We start from the raw sequence: 24276 nt of genomic DNA on the forward strand, positions 1-24276 counted from the left end.
ATCACACAAGGACTGTGAAATCCCTGTATGCCACCTATCTGGGGCCGTGCTGATCCTGGCATGTGAATAGTAAGACAGCCACCAGCCTGGCAGTCCTAAGACCTGGCAGTTGCAGCCCTAGTTCCAAACTGACTTGGATTCCAGCTCCCTCACGGGCCAAGTGGGGTGAATAACATCTGCCCCCTTGCTGCAGATATGTTATAGTGATAAAATGATCTGAATATTCGGGAAAATGCTTGCTAAAAACCCCAAAGTTTTAGGGAGATACAAGTATTGTATTATTCTAAGTGTAGATTTTCCCTGTAATAAGTAAAACAGACTGTCAGACATGACTGTGCCCATGAGGGTGTGATTTAAGCCTCGTCATGCCACGCTATGACCAGGCACTCAGATGGTATTTTGCTAGACCTAGGTATATACATATTCCAACTTCTAAAGCCCAGACATGTAAATTCTACTTTATGTGAAATGTTCCATGTGTCAGCTATAAAATTGCCGTTCATGATATGTAAATGATGCTTGGTTGTAAAATAAGCTGGTGCTAATGGGAGAACAGCAGGTCCCTAACTGGGCTGCCCTGAGCTCTCTCCGAAGTTTATGGCTAGACATCTGCCAGCTTAATCATCTCACAACGCAAAGTGCTTACAATCTACTCGGAGGTATATTTACTTGAAAATTCTGGAAAATACCCTTCTGTGAGCCAGAGATGGCCTATAATGGAAGCAAAAATACAATAAACCAGCAGCTCGGCAGATCTCCCTGGACTGCTCAGCACTTCAAGTGCTGTGCAGGTGGTGGGTGTAAACACTTAGCTTTCGGGCACCAGGATGTGGATGTGGCCAAGGTCTGTCCACCTGGGGACACCCAGCTTTCTCACGCCTGACCTGCCTGCTGGCTGGCAGGGGTGTAGCACCCATGTACTCAGGGACAGCACGCGCCCGGCTTCCTGGCTGCCTCACGTGTGCTGCAGGCTGGCCCTGCTCCTCCCGCTGCCCCTGTCCCCTGTGGCCCAGCTTTGCTCATCAGTGTATCAGTGTTGCTGTGTTCACCTTGCACCAGTCAGGAAAGGGGCAGGTCTACGCTGAAGTTTCTGGTTAGCATTTGACATTGGGGTATCTGTGCAACACAGGCTTTCAGGGGGCCCCTTCTTGGCATGCAATTAAACTTTCAAAATCACATAGGCAGACACTCCCATAGTGTGCTTTCAGTCAGTGACCTTTTTCCTGGTCAGCTGTGGCCCGAGACCAGATATATTCCTCAGCCATGGCAATGCCAGTTCCCTACCCCAGGCCAGCAGAACACCATCTTCAGAAATCTCAGTGTCTCCTTGCTGGGCCTTGGAACAGAGGGGATGCTCAAGGCCACCTTCACATTTATTCCATCTTTCAACACACATTCACGGGGCATCCATCACTTTACAGGCTCTGGGCTAGGCTGTGGGGAGGCACAAAGATAAAAAAGGACTGGGTGTCCTTAACCTCTGGTGTAAATACATGACAGTGGGACTGTTGGTTCTGACACCCCACTCCCCTCCACATGTAGTTCCCCTGGGGAGCAGTGCACCTCACATCCTTGGTGGCCTTGTCCCCTGAGCTGAGGGGTCAGCTGTCAGCTGGGCGTGAACACCTTTGGTTCATCGTTGGCTGCTTGTAGCTGCCATAAGTCATCATTGTTTGCAATGTTTAACCTGCCATGCTCTCTTCCCCAAACTCTGTTGATCTTTCTTTTCTGTTGCCTAATTGATTTTCATGTTGGTTTTATTTTTAGAAAATTGTAGCGGCAAGTATATATAAGCATATATACGGTGAAGTCCTTAAAGCAAAGCACTTCTGAAGAATGTGTGCTTGTTTTTGGCCTCTCCACCTTTGGTTTTCACTGCGCTTCACAGGACGTGCTAAGGATTGGTTGCAATCATCTAAATTGTTCCCCATCCCATAGATTGTCATCTCCAGCCTGGGGCCATCTTGGTCAGTCACACTTGGCTCTGTGACTTGCCAACATAGTCTTCCAGAATGAGTGATCTGGCTGAGAAATGATTGAATCCAGCCTGCATTTGTATTCTTTGCAAAAGCGTTTTGGGTAGTCCTTTGCATGGTCCTGCCTGCGCGTGCACCAGCCTGCTTCATCCTACTGTCCCCCTCCCATGTCCCCACACCCCGCTCCGTTCCTGGTTTGGCAGCACTCATGGACTTATCTCCATCACATTTGGTCCTAACCTCACCAGGCTGCTAAAATGATACACTGTGACTGCTGGGCTCCCTCTTGCTCCATCCCTCTTTGATGCCTGTTTGTTCCTTGAATGATGAAATGACCCAGCAACATATTGTCCCTAACCCAGGGATGGCTGTCACTGACATTTGTCTCTTCTCATTATCATTAGTGTCTGGGAGGCAAAACACTTGTTTAGAAGCCATATCTGCCTTATTATTACTTACTTTGAAGGAGCAGGTAAAAAGTCATTAGGGAGCTCACTCTCAGAGATCCAGGAATGGTCCCTGCCTTTTAAGGTATGCTGTTTGGACCAGGTGGCTGACAGTCTCACTCATCTTCTTTTTCTGACCCCACAGTAAGGTTGTGTAGTCCCCCATTTCATATGTGAACCCTTTCCCAGGAGCCAGCTCAGCTGGGCACTGGGTTGTGGACACAGACCCAGCAACCCCAAATAAAGAAGCCCTCCTCCCAGAGGTGTTACCTGTGAGCTCAGAAATAGTCAGAGGGAAGACTGGCTTCTCCGCAATGCCTCGGGTTACCTGGCCCAGCTGTTCTGGGATGCTGGTTTGCTTCCTATCTGAATTAGAAAGCTGCATCCTCTCAGCTCTTCCAAGCACAGATAGAAATTAATACAGAAAATGAAATGGACTGATTTCATTGATTTCACTTGGGAACCTCAGGGTCTTTTTGACTTCCACAGTTGCAGGGGGCTGCCCCAGAGCCTATGTGGTAAGAGCCTGCTTGAGAGCCCTGTAGGAAGAGGCTCGAGGGAACATCAGCAGAGCCCCAGGAATCTAAGGAGCTTTCTGGACCCTGACATGTAGTCCGGCCTCCTGAGGCTAAGGGGCTGTCTCCTGTAGGGTTCCCAGCTGAAGAATGTGACATCTTAGGGTGGGAAGGAACTGCCAAGTTTGCCTTGTCCAAGCCCTGAGGTGACACTGGAATTCCGCTTATTGAAAACTGATTAGCAGCCCCTTGTGGCTGTGTTTGGAAAGCTACCTAGTGAAGAGTCCTTCCCCAGTCTGGTGTCCTCTAGGGGTGTCCAGCATAGCGTAGCCCACTTGCGTTCCAGCTCCACCAGTTCCCTTCATGTTGAAGCCTCCTCCATCCCTTGTAGGGAAGATGGGGATGGAGTCTAATCTCTCTCTCTGCATCCGTGTACTGTTCCCTCATCAACCCAAAAAGAACCCACTGTTCAGCCACAGCAGCCTGAGTGGGCTTTTCTAGTGACCCCACTCTGTATGGCCGCTCGAGATCTAAAGGGCATTAGCTGGTATAGGCCACCTGTTAACTACTCGGGCCAGCTTTACCCTGGCCCAGGACTGGAGTTCTCAGCTCTGGCAGCACATTTGAATCACCAAGGAGCTTTTAAAATTCCCAACATGCAGGTCTGGCGCAGTGGCTCATGCCTGTAATCCCAGCACTTTGGGAGGCCGAGATAGGCAGATCACCTGAGGTCAGGAGTTGGAGACCAGTCTGGCCAACATGGTGAAACCTCATCTCTACTGAAAATACAAAAAATTCGGCAGGCATGGTGGCGGGCGCCTGTTATCCCAGCTACTCTGGAGGCTGAGGCAGAAGAATTGCTGATATCCTGTAGGCAGAGGTTGCAGTGAGCCAAGATCATGCCACTGCACTCCAGCCTGGGTGACAGAGGGAGACTCTATCTCAAAAAAAAAAAAAATAACAAAATAAAATTCCCAACATGCAGACATGTCCCAGATCCATTAAGTAAGAATCCCTGGGGTGGGACCTGGGCTTCAGAGATTTTGTTAAAGATCCGCAGGTGGTTTTAGTGTTCAGGCTAGTATGAGAGCTGGCCTGCCCTTTTCATTGGGCTGACATTTGTCATTTGGGCAAAGCCATCCTCAGGGTTCTTTAAATTTGTAAAATATTTTGGCAACTTGCACTGTCCCCCCGGGGCTGCCAGTCACATCCTCCCCTGAAGCAGCCCCCCATGCCCAGTGGTGCGTGGTGGGAGGGGAGGTGTCACAGGCGCACTGAGGGTGCATGAAGCCTGGTGTGCTGTTTGCTCTTTCCTTCCTCCCTCCCTCGCATGTTGTGCTGCCCTCTCCCTTTACAAATGCTGTCTCCTCTTCCCTTTTGTTCTTTTAAACAGAATATTCATGGTTTGAAGTTCATAGTCCATAGGTTGTCAGTTTCAAAGATATCAGTTGAAGAGATGTACACTTCGCAATTCAGTTCGGTTGCTGACTTTCACAAACTCTAAGGAAGGGGGCCGTGGATGGCCTATCAGACTTGAAGCAGAATAGGGAGAGGCCCGCAGGAGGGTCTTAGGCCAGACTGTGGCCAGGAGTGTCTTCCCTGACCAACAGGCCCCTTACTGTCTTGCAGGTCTGATACATAAGTCGTGCATGTTTCAGAAGGATAACTGTAGAGCCGTCTCTCTTGTGCACACTGCCTGGTCCCCTGAACACAGGCAAGCAGAGGTGCACATGCAGGCACACTTAGCATGCACACTCACACCCCACACTCCAGCCAGACAGGGAAGAGTGGAACCTTCCTGTGCACAGCCTTAGTGAGAATGATGTGGAAAATGATGAGAACTTTAAAAAATTAGTTCCTTCATTTGTTAAGGTCTTAAGTTGAAAAACATTGTCTGTCCCTTTAAGGAGCTGATATTTCTTTTGAGATGAACTAATAGAAGAGGGAAATAAAAATAGCAATCCTGGGTTTTTGATAAACCTGTGGCAGAGTTCCCATTCTCGGCATCCCAGGAGAAGCAAGGACCCCTTTTAAACTCTGTCAGAACCTGTTCCTCTTGGGTTCATTGTCACATTACTGACTTTCAGTTTTTCTGTGATATGCTGAAACCCCTTATTTTCTGTGAACTTTGTAGAATTTCCCTTTGGTCTCAGGAGGTAGCCCTTGATGCTAGAGAGGCTTCAGAACTGAGCTCTACCTTTCCCCAGATCCCCAGGGAGGAGGCCCTCGAGAAGTGAGCACATCCAGATGTGTACACATGTCCCTTAACTTTGCAGACACACTGTACAGAAAGCGTCCTTGAAGCCCCTAACCGGAAGAGCCTCATTTCTCTCTGTCGGCTCCTGGTGACACCACTGAGGGGAAAAGAGAGGCTGGCACATGCTGGCTCTGGTTCCGCTGACTGTTGCTGTTTAATGTAAAGATGCCTCCTGGTGCTGGCTGGAGTTTGCTTCCAACTCCTCTGTGTTCTCTCAGACACTTTCTGAACACTCAGGTAGTGCTAGGCACCATGCTGGGCACGGAGTGGAGTGAGGCAAGGCCCCTGCCCTCCCTGGGGTGGGGGTTTGGGGGCAGGTAAGCACCAGTCATTACAGATTCTGCATCCTGGGGCCGAGGGACAGGAGCACAGCCAGACCCTGGAGGAGGTGGAGCTGCTGAACCACAGGGGAGCTGGTCCTCCACTGTTTCTTCCAAAGACTCATACGGACCTGCACTCCATCTTATGTGAAAGCTGTCTGAGCTGTGGGGCAGGCAGCGGGGTGTTTCTGTAGGGAAGCCTGCCTCTCTCCTCCTCGCCCTGACTCAGTCTGTCCAGCTTTTCAGCAGCCCTGCCTAAGAGGCTGTTGTCAGACATACACCACCCAGGCGTTTAGTCTCATAGGAACAGAGTGTGGTCCAAGGGGGTTTGTGGCCCGCAGGCAGGCACCACTGCTTGCCCCTCTGCTAGAGACATTCTGTTCCTTGGGGCTAGGAGGCCTGCTGCAGAGCGGTTAGTTCCTGAGACCCACAGCCCTGACTAAGCCAAGAGAACTAGCCTCCTCGCGAGAAGCGGGGGCACACTCTGCATCTGTTGAGGTCTTGCAGCACTGCCTTTACTGGATGCCTGTCAGCCCGGGCACAGCATGTCCTCAAATGTGAATTAGAAAGTGGTACTGTGTCCATGCCCATGTCCATGGCTGCCTGCCCTCAAGTCCACCTCCAAGGAGAGCCACTGGTATTTTCTCAGGGAGGGAGCAGGTGTGGTGTCCAAAGACGGGAACCACACATTTTTTTAAAGGGGAAAATGCTCTCCGGAACCGTTGACTCCTTCCTGGTTCATTAATCCATTTTCAATCTTTGATTTCTTAAAGCCAACTGAAAGTGAAAATGTCCCTGTCCCAACTGCTACACCTGGGGTAAGATCAGTGACTAGTCCCCAGGGGCTGGGCCTTTTCCTTAAGTTTATTTGACCATGTCGAGTTTTCCACTGGTTTTTCTGTATTCTCCATGATTGTCCTTCCAGAACAGTGTCTGCAGTGGTTTGCGTTCATCATCAGTGTCCAGTACTCTTGACCAGCCCAGTGTTCTCCTCTAACACAGTAGAATACGTGGACATGCATGTGCTGTGTGGACGCAGTTTTCCAAGCTCTATGTTGTTAGCATGTAACTCTTCCTTTCATATCATGCTTTTTAAGATGAAAAGGCCCTAGAATCACATCTTCAGTTCTTACCTCTGTCACCTTTGCATCTGTTGCTGTTTTTCTGAAAGTGTTGCATGTTCTACTTTCCATTGGGTTTGACCTCTCCATGATAACCCTTCAGAACTCTGAAGAGAGCAATAGAATCTCCATCACCTTTTTCCGTCTTTTCCGAGTGATGCGATTGGTGAAGCTTCTCAGCAGGGGGGAAGGCATCCGGACATTGCTGTGGACTTTTATTAAGTCCTTTCAGGTAAGAGCCATGCCAAGGACTTCTCTCTTTGTCTTTGAAGATCATATGTAAGTCAGTGATTGTCCCCATCCTAGAGGACCCAGGCTCCCCCTGTGTGGCCACTCTGTGGACCTAAATCAATAGAAAACATGGAATGCTGGAGAGACCCAAATCAGCATTTCTTGGGTTAATCACATGGGATTACTTGCCTAAAGGAAACAGAAGAGAAAGCAGGAAGGATCCGTAGCTGAGAGATCTGTAGCATTTCCAAGACTGAGAGAGGTGTGGGGCCTGCAGCCCTGCAGTGCCCCCGGGATGCCTGGTGGTGGTGGTGAGTGCCAGGTCCCAGCAGACTGCCTGGAAGCCCGACAGCCTCTCTCTGACACCTTTTCCTCATAAGGCTACAACAGTGCTGTCTGTTGGCTAGTCTAGATACAAATCAGAAACCACCACCTGGGCCAGCGCACTATCACTGGGTTATCCTGCACCTGGAAGGGTCACAGAGTTCGGGATGTTTGGGCATACACCATGTCTCATTTGTCACCTCTGATTCTCCAGGCTGGTACAGCTCAGTTCTAGACTTTCCCAAGTAGAACCAGCTTTTCCCGTACCTGCCAGTACCCTGCCCCAGACATTCTAGCCTTCTGGACTGATTCCATTTGGAAGAGAAGGTGTGGGAAATATAGATTCTTAGTAAAAGGTGGACCCATGTAGGGAATTTGTGGATATCTACAAGCATTAGAAAGTGAATCCTGCATCTTCATTTTTTAAATTATTTGACTACTTTCATTCAAAAGTTATAAATGTTTACAATAACAAATGAAGCTGTCTAAAGATATATAAAGAGAAATTTCAAACTTGGCCCTCACCCACCCCTGGGGTAACCAGTTTTACCCTCCCAGTAAGCATTTGTCCCTAGTGGATGGGATTTTCACAGGTAAAAGGGAGAAGGGACAGCAAGGGGGGTGGTGCAGGCACTCACAAGGGAAGTCACAGATCCTGCTGGGGAGAATGATGTTGGAGGAAGGTAGAGTGGGGGCCTCAGGCAGGTGAGCCTTGAACTTGCTAAGGCACAGAATCCTCGACAGTTATTATTCATTTAAAGTACCAAAACTTGGGAACAAACTGCTATAAAAATAGATAATTCAGAGGTAATGTTATCTCACTTTTTAAAGAAATTCTTAAAGATTCAATCTGCCACAGAGAAGAAAGTCATGTTCCAGAGCAGCAGTTCATAAAAGCAGAGACACTGTGCAAACAAAAATCTTAAACATTTGGCAATCTAGGAAGAAAATGCACGTAGGTATGTTGAGGAAAGCCTGAAACGAACTCTGTGGGACCCTGCTGAGCAGTCCAGCTGCAGGGAGGGCCAGGCTGGCAGGCACAGGTTAACAGCTGGCACAGGTCTGAAGGTGGCTGAGCACCTGTGAGCCACTGACTTTCTGACAAGCTCTCTCAGATAGTAGAGAAAGCAGGTGCTTTAAGCGTGTGTTCCCAGAATTCAGCCTAACACTCTGGGCACCCTGTGCAGGTAGACGTGTTGGTCACATGTGATGAGGTAAGACAGCAGTTGACATTCAGTGAAAGGATGGGGGCTCTGTCAGACACTCGTACTTGTATTTGGTGTTTGTGAAGGGAGCCACGCTTGGCGACCCCCCAGCTCACTCCTTTTCTTCCCTGGCCCAGCCCCCCAACTTAGCAGTTCTTTCAGAAGGTGTACATCTTAAGAGAGGTATTTTGCATTCTACAGCCACAGCCAGAAAGTGGTCCTTCCCCTCTGACCCAGTAATTCCACTCCTAAGACTTCACCTTAAGGAAATACTTCAGCAGAAGCAAGGTGATTTTGCATAAAGATATTCCTTTGCAACATTATCTACAATACCGCCCCCCAAAACATACCCACAAAAGAAAGTGGAAGTACTCTAAGTGTCCAGTGTTCTGGAATGGTTTGATCAATTATAATTTCACCCAAAAAATCCAGTAATGAATTTAAGAATTATGAGAGTTATGTGTCTGTGTTGAAAATGTTTAGGGTTAGGCTACAGGGTTAATGACCATGGAAAGCACATCCTGCCTGTAATATTGTAACACTGGGCGTGCATGTGATGGTGTCTTCAGGACTAAAGTAGTTGGGCAGGGCTGGGATTTAAACGGTTCTTCCTCACTGTCGATATTCTTTCACGGTAACACGTGGAATAGAAAGGAAGCATGTGGCCACTCATGGGTCTTCTCAGTCTGTGCCGGGCCGTCACGGGGACAGCCGGCTGGTGCTGAGCCAAGTGCCTTTTCTCTCCCAGGCGCTCCCGTATGTGGCCCTCCTCATAGCCATGCTGTTCTTCATCTATGCGGTCATTGGCATGCAGGTAAGCTCCAGCCATCTCGCCCTCAGGGGCCCTTTCAGTGGGTAGCCCCAAATCTGTGGCAAGATGTACCCTGACCAAGTGAAGTAGAAGCATTGTGATTTTTCAGCCAAATGCCTCTGCTGAAGCCTAGGAAGACGAGAAAGACACAGCTGCTTAGTAGAGAGCTCCAGGGGAGGCCCAGGCTCAGATGAATACGGAGAGGTTAGAATGCACCAGGAAAAATTACATGTCATGGCAGAAGAATTATGCTTTATCATAACAAAGTGAAATTCACTTGAAACTAACTATTTCCAGATGCTAAGACTGAAGAGAGAAGCAAGTAGCCCCTCGTGGGTCTTTTCAGTCTGTGCTGAGCCGTCGTGGGAACAGAAGGCTGGTGCTGAGCCAAGTGCCTTTTGTGACCATTGTTGTGCTTTAGTAGCTCACCTTTAAAAAGAGGCATGAAACTGGGCTCTTCTGTGACCCAAGCAGAGGGGCTGCACCCTGTTACCCAGTTCCTCCTGGGCATGGGAAAGGGACTGGGCCTCCCTCACAGAGGAGCCCTAACATCAAGTGGGCGGTGGGATGGGTTGTGGGTGGAGGGAGGCAGCCTAGTCTAAGAATGGAGGCAGTCGAAGAGCCCAGGTGTCTGTAGATCTCTGCTGGCAGGCTCCTTGCAGATTCTCCACATGTGCAGGTGCTGTCTTTCAGGTAAAGGAGGGATGTAAGTGAGAAAGAAGTAAAGTGATTCTATGATTTTTGGGGCAGAGAAATGGTAGTGCTTTTTTTTTTTTTTTTTTTAAATCCTGAAAGCATAGAAGCATTTGCAGATCTCTGGGAATCTTACCAGGAGTTATGAAACAGAAGTCAGCATACTTGAGCCTCTGTGATTCAGCAGCACGTGGTGCTATGTGCCCTGGAAGGTCTTTTATCACATATGTTCTCATAAAAAAGAGCCATCTCAGAACTGCAAGCTGCATGGCACACACAACCCCAGATTCACCCAGCAGGCGTTTGTAAGCATCTGCAGATTTCTCTAGAATGTCAGTCTGCTTCCTAAATCTCACAAGTAAAGCTCTTCAGTACCTTCCCATTGCCCTGAAGATAAAGCCCACTCTTCTGCCCGGGGCTCACAACCCCTGCCTGTTGCCTCCTGCCCTTGTCTCCAGCCTGGTCTTTTATCTGTCTGCTCATCATACATGTTATTTTCATTCCCTCGGTATCTATGCTGTCACCCTGCTCCTATGCACATGGTGCTCCCTCCATCCGAAACACTCTACGCCTTTCTTATCACCTGATGTATCTTTCAGTTCTGAGTTTACATGTCACTTCCCCCTAGAGGCCTTCCCTGACCCAGCCCCCGAGCCTTCAGTAGATGAGCCTGTCTCACGCTTCCCTGTGTGTCTGGACCACCCCAGCATCATCACTGGGGTTTGATGTTGCCTGGCTACCTTTGTGTCTCCCCCAGGGGAGATCCTCGAATGTGAGACCGTGCCCCTCTAGAGCACCACGTTCCCAGTGTGTAACCTGCTGCCTGGCACATGGTTGTGCCTGGCAGATCTTTTTTGAATGAGTGAAGTGCCAGGTACCACGAGAAAACCCTAGCTGGTAAAGATCAAACCTGAGTTAGTTCTAAATTCACGTATGGATTTTTTTGCATGACGAAATCTATTCTCTTTTTCCTGACAACTTCTCCACCTAGATGTTTGGGAAAGTTGCCATGAGAGATAACAACCAGATCAATAGGAACAATAACTTCCAGACGTTTCCCCAGGCGGTACTGCTGCTCTTCAGGTGACTGCAACTGGCTTGGGGGGTGCTTCTGGGCAGGGGGGTCCGCTAGGTGTGGGTCCAGAGGGACGGAGGACACGGGTTATTAAAGCAGTGTGCCTTTCCCAGTTGATGGTGATGGCTTTTTGTTTTTGTTTGTTTTGTATTCTTAAACACAGACCCTAGCATTTCAAACACAGGAATTTTGCTGGATTGTTAAAACTCCTGTGGTAATCCCGATTGTGGCTGGCATAAGGTTTATTCATTTGGGAGTTAGTAGGGCTACTTAGGCCACCTGAAAAATTGTAGGATGTATGTTTATGCATGGAGGCATGCACTTAAACACGACCAGGAAGACAGAAACTTAGCAAAAACGTCAAGGCCTTTTGCACAGCCAGTGGGGAACATCCTAAGATGTATGATTTCAAATTTTTTGGGATTGCTTTTAATGTCAGTTAATTAACTTTGTAAAACAAGCTGCCCTCATAGTGAGAAAACTTTCTAGAGATCATGAAGTATTTCTAATGACTCTAGTGACTGACAAGTCATTTGCAAGTTAGGTGGTTTCCAACTCTGCCTTCAACAAAATTGAACAGAGACTTAAGTTGTTAAGTATTTTGGTCATTAAAAATAATCAATAGGCCAGGTGCAGTGGCTCACGCCTGTAATCCCAACACTTTGGGAAGCTGAGGTGGGTGGATCGCTTGAGCCCAGGAGTTTGAGACCAGCCCAGGCAACGTGGCAAAACCCTGACTCTACTAAAAATACAAAAATTAGCCAGGTGTGGTGGCAACTGCCTGTAGTCCTAGCTACTGGGGAGGCTGAGCCCAGGAGGTCGAGGCTGCAGTGAGCCAAGATCACACCACTGCACTCCAGCCTGGGCAACAGAGGAAAACCTTGTCTCAAATAATAATAATAATTCATTACTGTTAATTATACAAATGTTTAAAGTAGAGAAGACACAAAAACAAGCATCCATTTATACGCAGACAGTTAGCGCGCTTGCGTCAGATGATGGCTGTAAATCCAAGGGAATTGCAACAGGACCTCCAGTTACTGTGATAAGTTGCACGTGACAATCAGTAGGAATTTCACATTTCCATTAATTCAAATTGGATTTTCTTCAAATGACTTAGGTTTTGCTCTAATTATGAGTTTTTCTCCCCTAAGATCTAAGCTTCAAATTCCTTCTTTCCCCCACTAAAGCCCCTTTGTTCTTCATCTGAAAAAGGTGTGCAACAGGTGAGGCCTGGCAGGAGATCATGCTGGCCTGTCTCCCAGGGAAGCTCTGTGACCCTGAGTCAGATTACAACCCCGGGGAGGAGTATACATGTGGGAGCAACTTTGCCATTGTCTATTTCATCAGTTTTTACATGCTCTGTGCATTTCTGGTAAGTGAGCAACATAGCTCCCCCTCAATTTACAGATGCTTATGTAGCAGTCAGCGTTCACACAAGTGGCCTTGCCCTGTCCCATCGCCTGAGGACAATTGATGTGGATGAGCACTCTGGACTCCACTTGGCAGTTGAGGGCTTTTGTTTAACCAGGCGTGTGTCACTGCCGCCACCTTTGTAAGCAGAGATTTGGTGCTCACTAATAGGCTTGGAGCGATTACCAATCACCTTAGCTTCTTAGGGTTCCTTTCTAAAATTTCAAAGCCAGTGCATATGGTGGTGACTTAAGAGTGTGAATTATTTGGTGATAATGAAATTATAAAACTGCAATGTGTTTCAGAAGGCCTTCCTTCCCCAGGACTTAATTAAAGCCATTCCAGAAAGCTCGAATCACACTCTTTTCTTAAACATTCTCCAAATAGAAAGTTTTTACAACTTCTCTTGGAGACATGGGTTCCCATGTTTCATGTCCATGTCATTAGAAAGCCTGTGCTCAGTTCTAATGCAATCCAGCTGCAGCTGAAGTTCTTCCTTTCCTATTTGCTTTTTCAGATCATCAATCTGTTTGTGGCTGTCATCATGGATAATTTCGACTATCTGACCCGGGACTGGTCTATTTTGGGGCCTCACCATTTAGATGAATTCAAAAGAATATGGTCAGAATATGACCCTGAGGCAAAGTAGGTTGAAAAATATTTGATTTGGCCTGTGTGGGTGGATTTTGAAATGTCAGCTGTGATTTTTGTGGAGTGGACTGAAAGTTCGGGCCAGCTGGTACTGTTCCTGGACGTTACATTGTATTTTACTTCCAGGGGAAGGATAAAACACCTTGATGTGGTCACTCTGCTTCGACGCATCCAGCCTCCCCTGGGGTTTGGGAAGTTATGTCCACACAGAGTAGCGTGCAAGGTGAGTGTCCTGCGTGCGTGTCCAACAGCCTGTCTTGTAGAAGCTTGCTTCATTTAACAAACACTTGTTAAGTGACACAGCCAGGCCTTCTGTCAGTTGCTAGGGATGCAGCAATGAATAATATGTGGTTCCTACCTCTGGGGAACTCTCAGATTTGTAACTCTTTGGACACCCTGTCAGGAACCATCAGAAGAGGAAGGGAATTCTGTAATTTGTCATTGGGTGGATGGTAGGGAAGGTGACATTTCAGTCAGGTCCAGAAGGAACACAGGAGTTTGTCAGAGGCAGGGAGGGCTCAGAAGGAGGCAGGAGAATGGACATCATAATAGCAAAGGGTGAGCCATTGGGTCATCCTTTGGCTAGGACATAAGAGGAAGTCAGAAGGCCCCAGGTACAAGCTGAGCCTTCTCTGTCCTGCTGAGGTCCAGGAGAATGGGGAGGAAACGTGAATTTCAGGTTCCCATGTTAGGAAGTTGGCTGTTGGCAATGGAGAAGTAGACCTGAGGCAGGGGGATCAACCAGGAGAGCCAGAACGAAGGCAGCAGAAGTGGGAAGAGATAGGAGCAGTCGCTTGGAGATCCACTTAGGATGTGGAGTGGGGAGGACTTGGTGGCCTGGGTGAGCGGAGGGGGAGTGCTAGGAGAGCACATCTCCCAGCCTCGGCATTGGGGGACATGGTGCTCTGTGTTCCACACGTCCCTTCTGCTACAGAGCTTTGTGGCCACCACAGGAAATGGGGCCCCTTTGCTGGCACACTAGGCTCTAGTCTCTCCGGGATGGATGCAGATCTCCCACTGCAGCGCAGTTCTGTGTTTCCATGCCAGAGCACGCTCTCAGGAACCCTCAGTGAGACTTTTCCTTCCACACAACTCACGGTGTAGCACCTTACATTTGTTGCAGCAACAAAAAATATTTTCCTTTTTCAAGGAAAATGCAAGATTTGCCTCTTGAAACTCTGCCTTCTAGAAATTTATACAGTCTGCACAGCAACTAGTTCTTGCTCCTCATGGATCCAAGGAGATCCTGGGGTCAGGCGTTTTTACCACTCCAGGATGCTGAGCCAGCTCTAGACAGAAACCAAGGTAGCAGAACAGAGTCTAAAATATGTTTCAGACTCTCAAAGAAATCCCTTGAGCCAGACTCATGTTCCCTGCCCTGAAAATCCAGAAAGCCTTCTAGGCAAGTCCTTAGGGTCCTTGCCTCTCTTCGGGCCGGACTCTGGATATTGAAACAGAGCTTGACTTTTTTTTTCCATAAACTTCCCAGTACTGGCCTCTTTTCTGCTTTCCAAGAACAGTGTGGGATCCAGTTCACTGATGTCGTCTTGTGTTTAAATTTCCAGACCCTTTTACATAAAGCTTTCAAATGTCCTTGAGGCACAGTCATCCATTTTGCTGACTCAGGAACTTGCCAGGAAAAGTGAACAAATGTCCAGGGTTCCCTGGCTGCCTGTGCTGGTTTTGAAGAGGGGGCCAGGGGTTGGTAGGAGGACTAGGAATTTGGGTGGGATGGACTATGCAGACACAAGATTCCAAATCATCAATATGGAAGAGAAAGAAAATCTTTTCTTTTTGGAACATGCTGTTAATGAAAAATAAGAAGTTTTTAAATATTATCAACATCACCATTAATTTAGTGCTTGCCATGTGCCTCACACAAAACTCTTTGTGTCCGTGAGTCCTTTAATCCTTGCAAGTTCCCATCCATTGGGCATGTCATCTGCATTTACAGGTTGAAGTGACTGGGGTCCAGAGAGGGTGTACCTCACCCAAACCCCCTCCAACTCTCATTGCTGGTGTTAAAGGGATCAGGATATAGAAGAGGAGTGGGGAGCATGGATCCTGCTCTGAAAGACCAAAGCCTGGGAGAAGCCACATAGGCTCATGCAAAATGCCACAAGATGTACATGATGGTCTAACTAGGCAAGGTCTGAAGGACATTCCCTGGGTTGGGAATAGTAATGGATCCTGTTGGTTGAGAACCTAAGTCCCAGGCCCTGTGCCTAGCCCATTGTATTTTACTTCCTTTAACCCTCACAACAGCTTTAAAAACATGCTTGGAGCCGGGCACGGTGGCTCACACCTGTAATCCCAACATTTTGGGAGGCCAAAGCAGGAGGATCCCTTGAGGCCAGAAGTTCAAGACCAACCTGGGCAACAAAGTGAGACCTCATCTCTAGAAAAACATAACAAAACAAAAACAATGTGCCTGGAATGGAGGTCTGACCCTAAGATGTCCATTGAGATTAATGAAAAAAAGGAGAAGACTGCTTGAACAGTGAAGTTTCATGGTTTAAAAAACAAAACACGTCATCTGCGTGTTAACATTTATATTTCATGACTAAACCTTTGATCTTTGTCATCCCAGAGTCCCCTAAATGGTAGGTTGTATTAATCAGGGTTCTCCAGAGAAACAGAGCCAATAGGATGGATATGAAGGTGTATATGTATGTGTGTGTGTGTGTGTGTGTGTGTGTGTGTATTTGTGTGTATATATGTGTATATATATACACACACACACAGAGGTTTATCGTGGGGAATTGGCTCACGTGATCATGGAGGCTGGGAAGCCCCATGGTCTGCCATCTGCAAGCTGGAGCCCCGGGGACCTGGTGTTGGTGTCCACTCTGAGTGAAGTCCTGAGAACCAGGGGAGCCCATGATGTAAGCCTCAGTCAAAGGGCAGGAGACAATTGATGTCCCAGCTTAATCAGGCCTATAGAGAGAGAATTAAATCTTCCCCCACCTTTTTGTTCTCTGTGGGCCCTCAGCAACAGAATGAGGCCCACCCACATTGGGGAGGGCATTGCTTTACTCACTCTACCCACTCTACCAATTCACATGCTAATCTCATCTGGAAAAACCCTCGCAGACACACCCAGAAATCATGTTTAACCAAATTGGCATCTCGTGGCCCAGTCAACTTGACACATAAATTAACCATCATATGCGTACCCCCAAATGGCTGTTGAATGGAATTGAGGGTTGACTAGAAAAGAGATGAGTGATAAACGGAAAATAAACATCCAAAAGGATATGGTCATGGTCACTCATTTGCATTCTACAAAGAAACCTTCCTTTCTGTTTACAGAGATTAGTTGCCATGAACATGCCTCTCAACAGTGACGGGACAGTCATGTTTAATGCAACCCTGTTTGCTTTGGTTCGAACGGCTCTTAAGATCAAGACCGAAGGTGAGCATTCCCTGCCAGCAAGACAAGATGGCAGGAAAGGAAAGAGACATCACATCCCATCTTGCCTTCCTCATCTGGGCCTTTTCTTGGCCAAGGGGAGGCCCTGGGGAAGGGGCTGGCAAGTAGAATGAAGATGTCCATGCTGGGCTTGCCGGCTGGCCCCTGCCTCCTGTTTCCTCATCCTTTATCTCCTTCCTTTATGCTTCACTTTGTCCCAGAATGTTTTGAGTTGACTCATACCACTGCTTACTACATAGCAAGGGAAACAGGCAGAGTATCGGAGCAGAGACGAAGCCATCACAAATGAACTCACTCCAACCATCCCTAACTAGTTGTATGACCTGCAGTGAGGGATTTCACTGGTCTGAGCTGTAGTTTCTTTCCCTATAAAAAGGAAATACGGGGATGTCTAGGAGGTCCTGAGGATGAAATGAGGTGAGGTCTGCAAAAACTCCTTTGCAGTGCCTAGCACACAGTCAGCACTTGAGAAATATAGTGGGATCAGCATCTTCCCAGCTGAGAGACCAAACCAGAATGGCCTTCACAGCCATGCTCAGCCCTGGTCAAATCCTGGTAAAACAGGCACTAGAGTGTGGCCATTGGAGCTGGCTCAGTGGTGACTTCAGAGGTGGAATGGAGAGCAGATTGCAACAGGCTGAGGAGTGACCAGGAGGTGGGGGGAGGTGGGAGGTGGAGACCTCAAGGAGAGCTGACTCTCTGAGGCACGGGTGGAGGAGAGGGAAGAGGAGGCAGCAAGGGACTCATGCTGAGTGCAGGCAGGTGACTTCTTACAACCCTAGAGCCCAGGGAGACTTGATCCAGCAAAGCCAGCCTCTTCCAGCCTAACTAACAGGGGCGCCTTGTAGCATGCTTGTCTGTACCTGGCCCCAGGCCAGCATTGTTAAGGGCTTCAGAAGGCAGAATGGTCCTCTATACTGACATGTTAGTTGAAAAGACAAGTGTCAGCTCATATAATAAAAGGCCAAGGTTATGTTGTATGGATGAGTACATATAGTAGGAATTGAGAGTCTTATTTGGGTGAAATTTAGGCTGGATCTTCAAGGAAGGAGGTACGATTTGGAACAACCCATGAAAGAGCAGAACGCAAAGACATTCTGGGTTGGGAACAATGGAAAGCAAGTAGTAGGTCTCAGCTGTGGGAGGGCAGGATGGAATCAGAGTGGGACAGGCCTTGAATCCCAGGGTGAACCATGTTTGTTCCCATGGTGGAGGGACTTCCCACTGGGAAGGCATGATCACTATTGCTGAATATAGGAAGTGTGTTTGCCCCTGACTGGGGAGAGCCTGGTGGGAGTGGAGCCCCATCAGAGGGCAGCGTGTTCATCCAGGTCAGGCTGGGACAAGGCTGTGCAAGCAGAGGAGGAGCTGGGGAACAGAAATGAGGCTTGCTTTTCCCCTTTTGTTTTTTGAATCCAGGAAACCTGGAGCAAGCTAATGAAGAACTTCGGGCTGTGATAAAGAAAATTTGGAAGAAAACCAGCATGAAATTACTTGACCAAGTTGTCCCTCCAGCTGGTGGTCAGTGCAGTCTATTTCCTAAGTAGTCCTTGGCCAGTGCTTTGGTTTTAATGCTAGTGTCTCCAGAAAGTCCAGAGAGTGTTTGCAAAATGCTTTATGTATCATTTAGAGCATTAAGGCCAACTGATAAAGAAAGCCCTTTGGCCATTTGGTGTGATTATTTTGGGGGTAATATGAAGAACATTCCAGACAAAGGAGAGGCTTCAGTGAAAAACCAAAACTCACATGGCTGGAGCAGGGATTTTCTTTTTGGTGGAGGAATTAATGTTTGAGGACAAGATTGTGATCTCAAAGTGAAAAGCCTATATTTTTTGTCCAAAATGAAATATTCAAAACTAGTTTCCAATTACCCTTCAGTATATTGTTGAAAATGTCCCATGAAAAATAGACAGCTTTCAGGAAATTGTATTTTTGAAATGTTCTTATCAAGACTGAATTTACTACCGTAATTACCAAAAATGTCCTTTTAACTAACAGGCATGCTTATTTCCTTTTGTTATTTATCACAAAATAACTAACCTTCTTTAAATTTTTATATATATAAAAAACATCTATATATATACACACATACAGTGTGTGTGTGTATATATATATATATATATATATATATATGCATACTGGCTTTGCATTTTTATTTAAGTACATGTGGACTTAGACGTTGAGGTGGTTGTTTTTGACTGTTCTGTTTCCAAGTTTTAAAGGTGCAGGATCTGTTCACCCAGTGCCACCACACCAGCATTGTAGCGTCCTTGGGCCGGGCATGTGATGAGCCTTTGGTGTGTTTCATGACCAGCAAACTTTTATAGTGTCGCTGCCGCCACAGCTTTCGAGACTGGTCTGGCTCAGGTCTAGTAGCTGACTTCAGGACCCGGGCCAGGACGGTGACCAAGGCCCTGCCCCTGAGAAGGTGATGAGCTCTGGCTCTTGGGGTGCAGACAGAGCAGCATGCCAGCCAGCTCTGCTCCTTAGCAGGAAGGGAGAAGCAACGTGAGCTTTTGTTGCTGAAGGGGTTACCCGTAGCTGGCACGGACACAGGCTCAAAGCTGGGGAAGATGGCCCAGAAAGAAATGATAAAAGGAAGACAAACCAACAACAACAACAAAACAAAACAAAAATCCTCCCACCTGGAGAACCCTGGCTTCCCACAGGAGAACTGATACTGCACATTTAAAACAACTCTTTGGTTTTCATTCTTTTCTTTTTAGCTGCACATCCAAGAGCTTGCATGGCTTAGATGAACTGCTTTTGAAAAATTGTAACAGTGTGCTTGAGCTTTTTCTGCAGCCTCCATTCCTTTCACCTCTCAGTCTTTCAGAATATTCTGAAGCAATTCTGTTTTAGGGTGGTGGCATGGAATCAGAGTTATCTCTTGCCAACTGTATTCCCCTACATTGTTTCTTTAAATACAGGTGCATGCTTCAGAATAGTGGGCTATGTCTGTCTATGTAAACCTTCCCCCTGCGAGCTGAGGACCCTGCTCCTCCCTCGCTCCACCTCACATCTCTCTTGGAACGCCCCCTTCATCACAACCAGCCAGACTCCCACATTAATGCCCATCCTCGTGAAATGCCCTTGGAGGGTGTCATTTGCATTAGTGTGAAACTTCATTTCTTTTCATTTTACCAAAAGAAAAGTCCAGAATTTAGCTCGCCATCGAAGCTCCCTTCCTTTGAAAAGCTGATCAACTTTTAGCTTTATCAGACTTCTAGTAGAGTAGAAATCTTCTTCTTTCTTGGTCCAATAACTGGACCTCGCCTTTTCTCTCTATTTCTTAAAATGGATTGGAGTTTAGGATGACAGGTTTTAATCTATTCCACAATGGCAGCGAGAGGCAGTGTGAGGCACAAGAAGAGAGAAGTGAGGCCTTAGGAGGGATGTAAGGCTTTGCAAGCTCCTTGCCTGTGTTGAGTGATGTGCCCAGTGCAGGGCTTATCCGGGCTGAATCTCATGTGAGTGCTGTGGCCATGAAGGAAGTTCTGAAGGCAGTGGCCATCAGGCTTTGGTGCATAGACTCTGGAAGAGTTGCCGGACAGGGCTTGGTTCTCCACATTCATCATTTGTCTGTCTTTCCTCTTTTATCTTCCAGTAGGCCCATGTCCCCAACCTTTCCTGCATCACAGCATACTTAGAAAAGGATATTTGCATACCCCTCTGGGAACAGATGTGGAGTTCTTGAGGCTGAGGGCCTCAGCATCCCCTACACCATCACCTGGTCAAGAAGCAGGAGACTGAGTAAGGCCAGCCTCCACTCCAAGTGGCTGGGACTGGCAGATGTGGGGTGCTCAGGAAGCCCCTTTTAGCCCTGGTGATAGAACTGAGTCAGATGCTTGTCTTAGGTGGCTTGGCTAGTGTGCTGTGAGGTGTGGCCTGGCTCCTCATGAGCCCGATGATGAGATCAGGAATGAGCTGTGGATCTGTGGATACATGTCAGGCTTGCTTCACTCCCAGTGGCCCGGGGGTCTCCGCTGCCCCCTCGCCATCAGTGCTGAGCCGCCTCATCTCTGCCTCTCAGCTCAGGTTCTCACCTCTGCTCTTCAGCCTTCCCCTGCCATCTTGTGGGTCCTTCCTCTTCATTTCAGAAGCTCTCTCTCCTCCCCAGGACTCTCCTCCATCCTTGACCTGGATCCTTTGCTCCTTTGCCCTGAAGAGCGCACTGAGCTGCCTCCATTGCCTTCTTTTCAGTCCGGAGCCCAGATGGCCTCCTTGTATTCATTCCTTCTCTTCCTTCCTGTTCTGTCCTGCTGTAGCTTTGACTTTTCTTGTTCTTAGGAACTCTTCCTTGGGCCCAGTCTCCTAATTAGCGCAGTGTCTCAATGGAGAAGACGAAGTGACCCTTGAGTTCTCTCCTGCAGAGCTCTGGGTGGGTCTGCCTCTACTCTGGAGGCTGAAGGGAGATCGGAGTTAGGCCTGTATTTGCTAGAAGCATCAGGGTGGAATGAGGTGTGGGTCTTCTTCAGGTAGAGCCAGGGCGTTTTCTGGGCCCCACAGAGAAGACACAGAGCCCTGGAATATAGAGGAAGGCTGTGGCATGGCAGGCCACCAGAGACTCTCCCTGGGGTCCCTGGAGGCATTAGCCAGACAACAGTGTGTCCACTTTTTGTGTGCAGCCTGGGAAAGGGATACACTTGCATGGTGTGAGAGGCAGCTCTGAAGAAGCCCAGCAGCCAGTGTGGCTGGAGACGGCCATCTCTGGAGAGGTGGTATGAAGGATAGGACCCCAGGCTCGAGGAGCACACTGTCCTGTGGTAAGGTCCCGGCTTGACTGAGCTGGGCAAGTCATTTAGCCCTCTCCATCTGTTGAGGGGGTGGTGGTGAGCAGATCCACCATGTCAGAGTTGTGAAGAGGCTATGAGACCCACATGGAATTCTTCTGACACAGGGCTTGGCATCTATAGATGTCCAACAGTAGGGGCTGGCTAGAGCTAGAGCTGATATTCCAAACACACTCTGAGCAAATGGGGAGGCTGGAGAGTACAGCGAGGGGTGAAATACCAGGACCTGAGTGGTCTCTGCTCACCTCCTGCCTTCTTGCCTATGGACCTTGCATCATTAGACAAGCCGAGACAGATTAGGAACCATGTTTTACATGCTACTCAGAGTCTTTGGCTTATACCTGGGTGGCCCCTACACCACTCCAGGACTATCTTAGCTTGGGTTTAGAAGGAACAGAACACTTCTCCAGGCCAGACCACCTGAGACAGCCTTCTCACACAGTAACACTGAGTGGCTTCTGACAGGGAAGCCTGGAGAGGCAGCCCAAAGAGGCCCGGGCATCTCCAGTGGGGACCACAAGATGTTGGCAGCACCTCCTGGATGGGCACTAAGTGAAGCCCACCCCAGGTGCATTAGTGAAGGATGATGGTTCTCCCTGTCCCCCAGCCCATCAAGCTTCAGGATCCATGTCAATGGATGCCACCGTCAGCACATTTTAAAATAAGGGGACTCTGAGGGTTCATGATCATCATCAAGTGCCCAGCACTTAAGACAGCCTAAGCCAGGTGGCTGAGTGCTTGCCCTGCTTCCTCCCGCATCATCCTCACGGCTCCTCTGAGAGGCTTATCCCCACTTTACAGATGAGAACACAAGCTCAGAGAGGTTGAGCCCCTTGCCCCCACATCAGCATGTAGATCTTGCAAGGGTGGCCTGGCCTAAAAGCCAGCTGCTCTGTAGCCTTTGGACCAGCAACCATTCCTCCTTCCAGCCTCTGCAAGTTGTGGTCAGTGGCCCCCAGGGCCCCACATGGCCCCACACACATGGGACGGAGTACTAAAGTGGTCACAAGCTTTACCCCCAAGAGACACAGCACACTGAAGATTTGGTAGCAAGCAGCCGTGGGAGAGCCGTGGGGCACATTTACACGTCCAAAGTGGTTTACCATGAGACAGCCAGAGCCTCTATTCTGCCTCATGCATCACCTTTAAAGTCATCAGCAGAGTTCTGATTCCCCAACCATACACGTTGGAGGTTGTTTCTGAACAAAGCAAAAATAAGCCCAGCTCAACTATGAGGTTGGTTGGAGCTGTCACTACAGTGCAGAAAATGAGCTGTTCAGAATTACAAACCAAGAAATGGTATATGGAGCTTATTGGTGGAGAATAGGGGGCGGGGAGCTCATGAAAATCTGAATTTGCAGTCACTTTTCTAAACCTTCCTCTCCTTCTGAGCATGTATGTCACCTTTCTAGGTCTCTATCTTGAGACATCGGGATTTGGATGGTTAATTGCCCTTGATAAGTTTATGGTAGTTATACATGCAAATCCCTATGCACAGGGGTGAAATGTGGCCCGTGAAGCCTCTTTTTGTTTTGTAATTTTTATTTTAAGTAAATAACCAAGACAGCATTTCATAGTGTTACTAATATGCTGCTCTATTAAACTCATAACAAATATATTATTTTCTGCAACCTAGAGTATCAGTTCATTTAACTGACACTAATTTTGAGCCTTAGTTGCTTTGCAAAACCTTGCTTTTTGCTGGTTTGAGACTCCTGTGTTATATGCTGAGACCTCGGTGCCTTCTGCGCCGTACCGCCCACCCGCCCCACTCTGCCCCTGCCCCTGCCCCAGCCAGAAGCAAGTGTTTAGGCTCTTGGTCTAATGTGCTGATTCGGGAGAGCTCTGTCTGGTCTCTCCGTTTAGATGATGAGGTAACCGTGGGGAAGTTCTATGCCACTTTCCTGATACAGGACTACTTTAGGAAATTCAAGAAACGGAAAGAACAAGGACTGGTGGGAAAGTACCCTGCGAAGAACACCACAATTGCCCTACAGGTGAATTGTTGTCTCATTTTGTTTTCTCTTTTGACTAACGATTTTACAAGCTTATTTGAAATACTAGAGAGCTGCCTATTCATGGTTGAGCAGTACCACAAGGATTTTGTTTAAACTGAGATACTACACACTCCCCCAAATGTGGACTAGCCATTTCTGGGCCACAAGGTAAGTGCTTCCCTCCCTGCTGCCTACCCCATAGAGCCCTGCACCTGCCACTACCCACGTGGCAGGGCTGCCAGGACGGAGAGGAGCGAGCGCTACCCTCGCACCCCAGCCCCGCCAGGCAGTGTCCTCCAAGCAGGCACCCACCTTCCCCACAGCCCTGGGCTCCAGGGTTCTGGCTGCCCAGTGAATGAACAGCTTTCCATCTGAACGCAAGTGCTTTGTTTTGTTTCCGTTTGTTTCTTACCCCACTGCTTGTTGGTTTTTGGTCCATTTCAGTAACATCCATCACCTCCTAGTATGTATTCTGTGTGTGTGTGTATGTATGTGTGGTGTGTCTGTCTCTGTATGTTGTCTCCTGATGGCCAGGAGGCCAGCTGTGCACATGCTATGCTCTCATGCCCCAGCCAGCCTCTGGTCCCTCTCCCTCCTCCACCTGGGCCCTGCTGCAGGCTCCTAGAGTGTGGATGTGGCTTTCAGGAACCTCTGGTACCAGCCAGGGTCCTTGCATGCGAGGAATGTAGAAACCTAGGAAAGCCCAAAGCTCTGGGATGGGAAGCAGGTATGTGGAGGGGCAAGGAAGGCACGATGAGGACCAGCAGGAAGAGGGGCTAGGAAGGTGGTCTGTGAGTGCCGTGGATGAAGGAGGCAGGGCAAAGAGGGAGAAGATGCTAAGGACAGGGAAGAGGGAACCACAGAGGCTGGCAAATCATCTGAAACAACTGACCTCTGCTGCCCAGAGTGCTCATAATCCATCATGGATAGGATAAAGAATTTTTTAAAATCTATTTACGCCACAATTTTATGCCCCTGTTCTCAGTACATGTTAAATTTGGCCTTGTAGATATTG

General features: G+C 48.2%; 1 protein-coding gene across 5 annotated transcripts in view; it reads left to right on the top strand.

Annotated features, from left to right (window-relative positions):
- The window catches only part of CACNA1D (calcium voltage-gated channel subunit alpha1 D), a 318247-nt gene that overhangs the window by 268303 nt on the left and 25668 nt on the right, over nt 1–24276 (top strand). For 3 of the 5 annotated variants that reach the window (XM_055382671.2, XM_055382670.2, XM_055382669.2), the window contains 10 exons: nt 6288–6332; nt 6739–6867; nt 9144–9209; nt 10891–10982; nt 12190–12349; nt 12905–13032; nt 13165–13261; nt 16351–16453; nt 17891–17992; nt 23131–23261. In XM_055382671.2, coding sequence (XP_055238646.2) covers nt 6288–6332; nt 6739–6867; nt 9144–9209; nt 10891–10982; nt 12190–12349; nt 12905–13032; nt 13165–13261; nt 16351–16453; nt 17891–17992; nt 23131–23261 — 1053 coding nt within the window. The remainder of the gene's footprint in view (nt 1–6287; nt 6333–6738; nt 6868–9143; nt 9210–10890; nt 10983–12189; nt 12350–12904; nt 13033–13164; nt 13262–16350; nt 16454–17890; nt 17993–23130; nt 23262–24276) is intronic. The other 2 variants (XM_055382674.2, XM_055382673.2) reach the window with 1 other exon arrangement.

The sequence above is a fragment of the Gorilla gorilla genome, chromosome 2 (genome assembly GCF_029281585.2).
Source record: "Gorilla gorilla gorilla isolate KB3781 chromosome 2, NHGRI_mGorGor1-v2.1_pri, whole genome shotgun sequence".
In the NCBI taxonomy this organism is placed as follows: domain Eukaryota; kingdom Metazoa; phylum Chordata; class Mammalia; order Primates; family Hominidae; genus Gorilla; species Gorilla gorilla.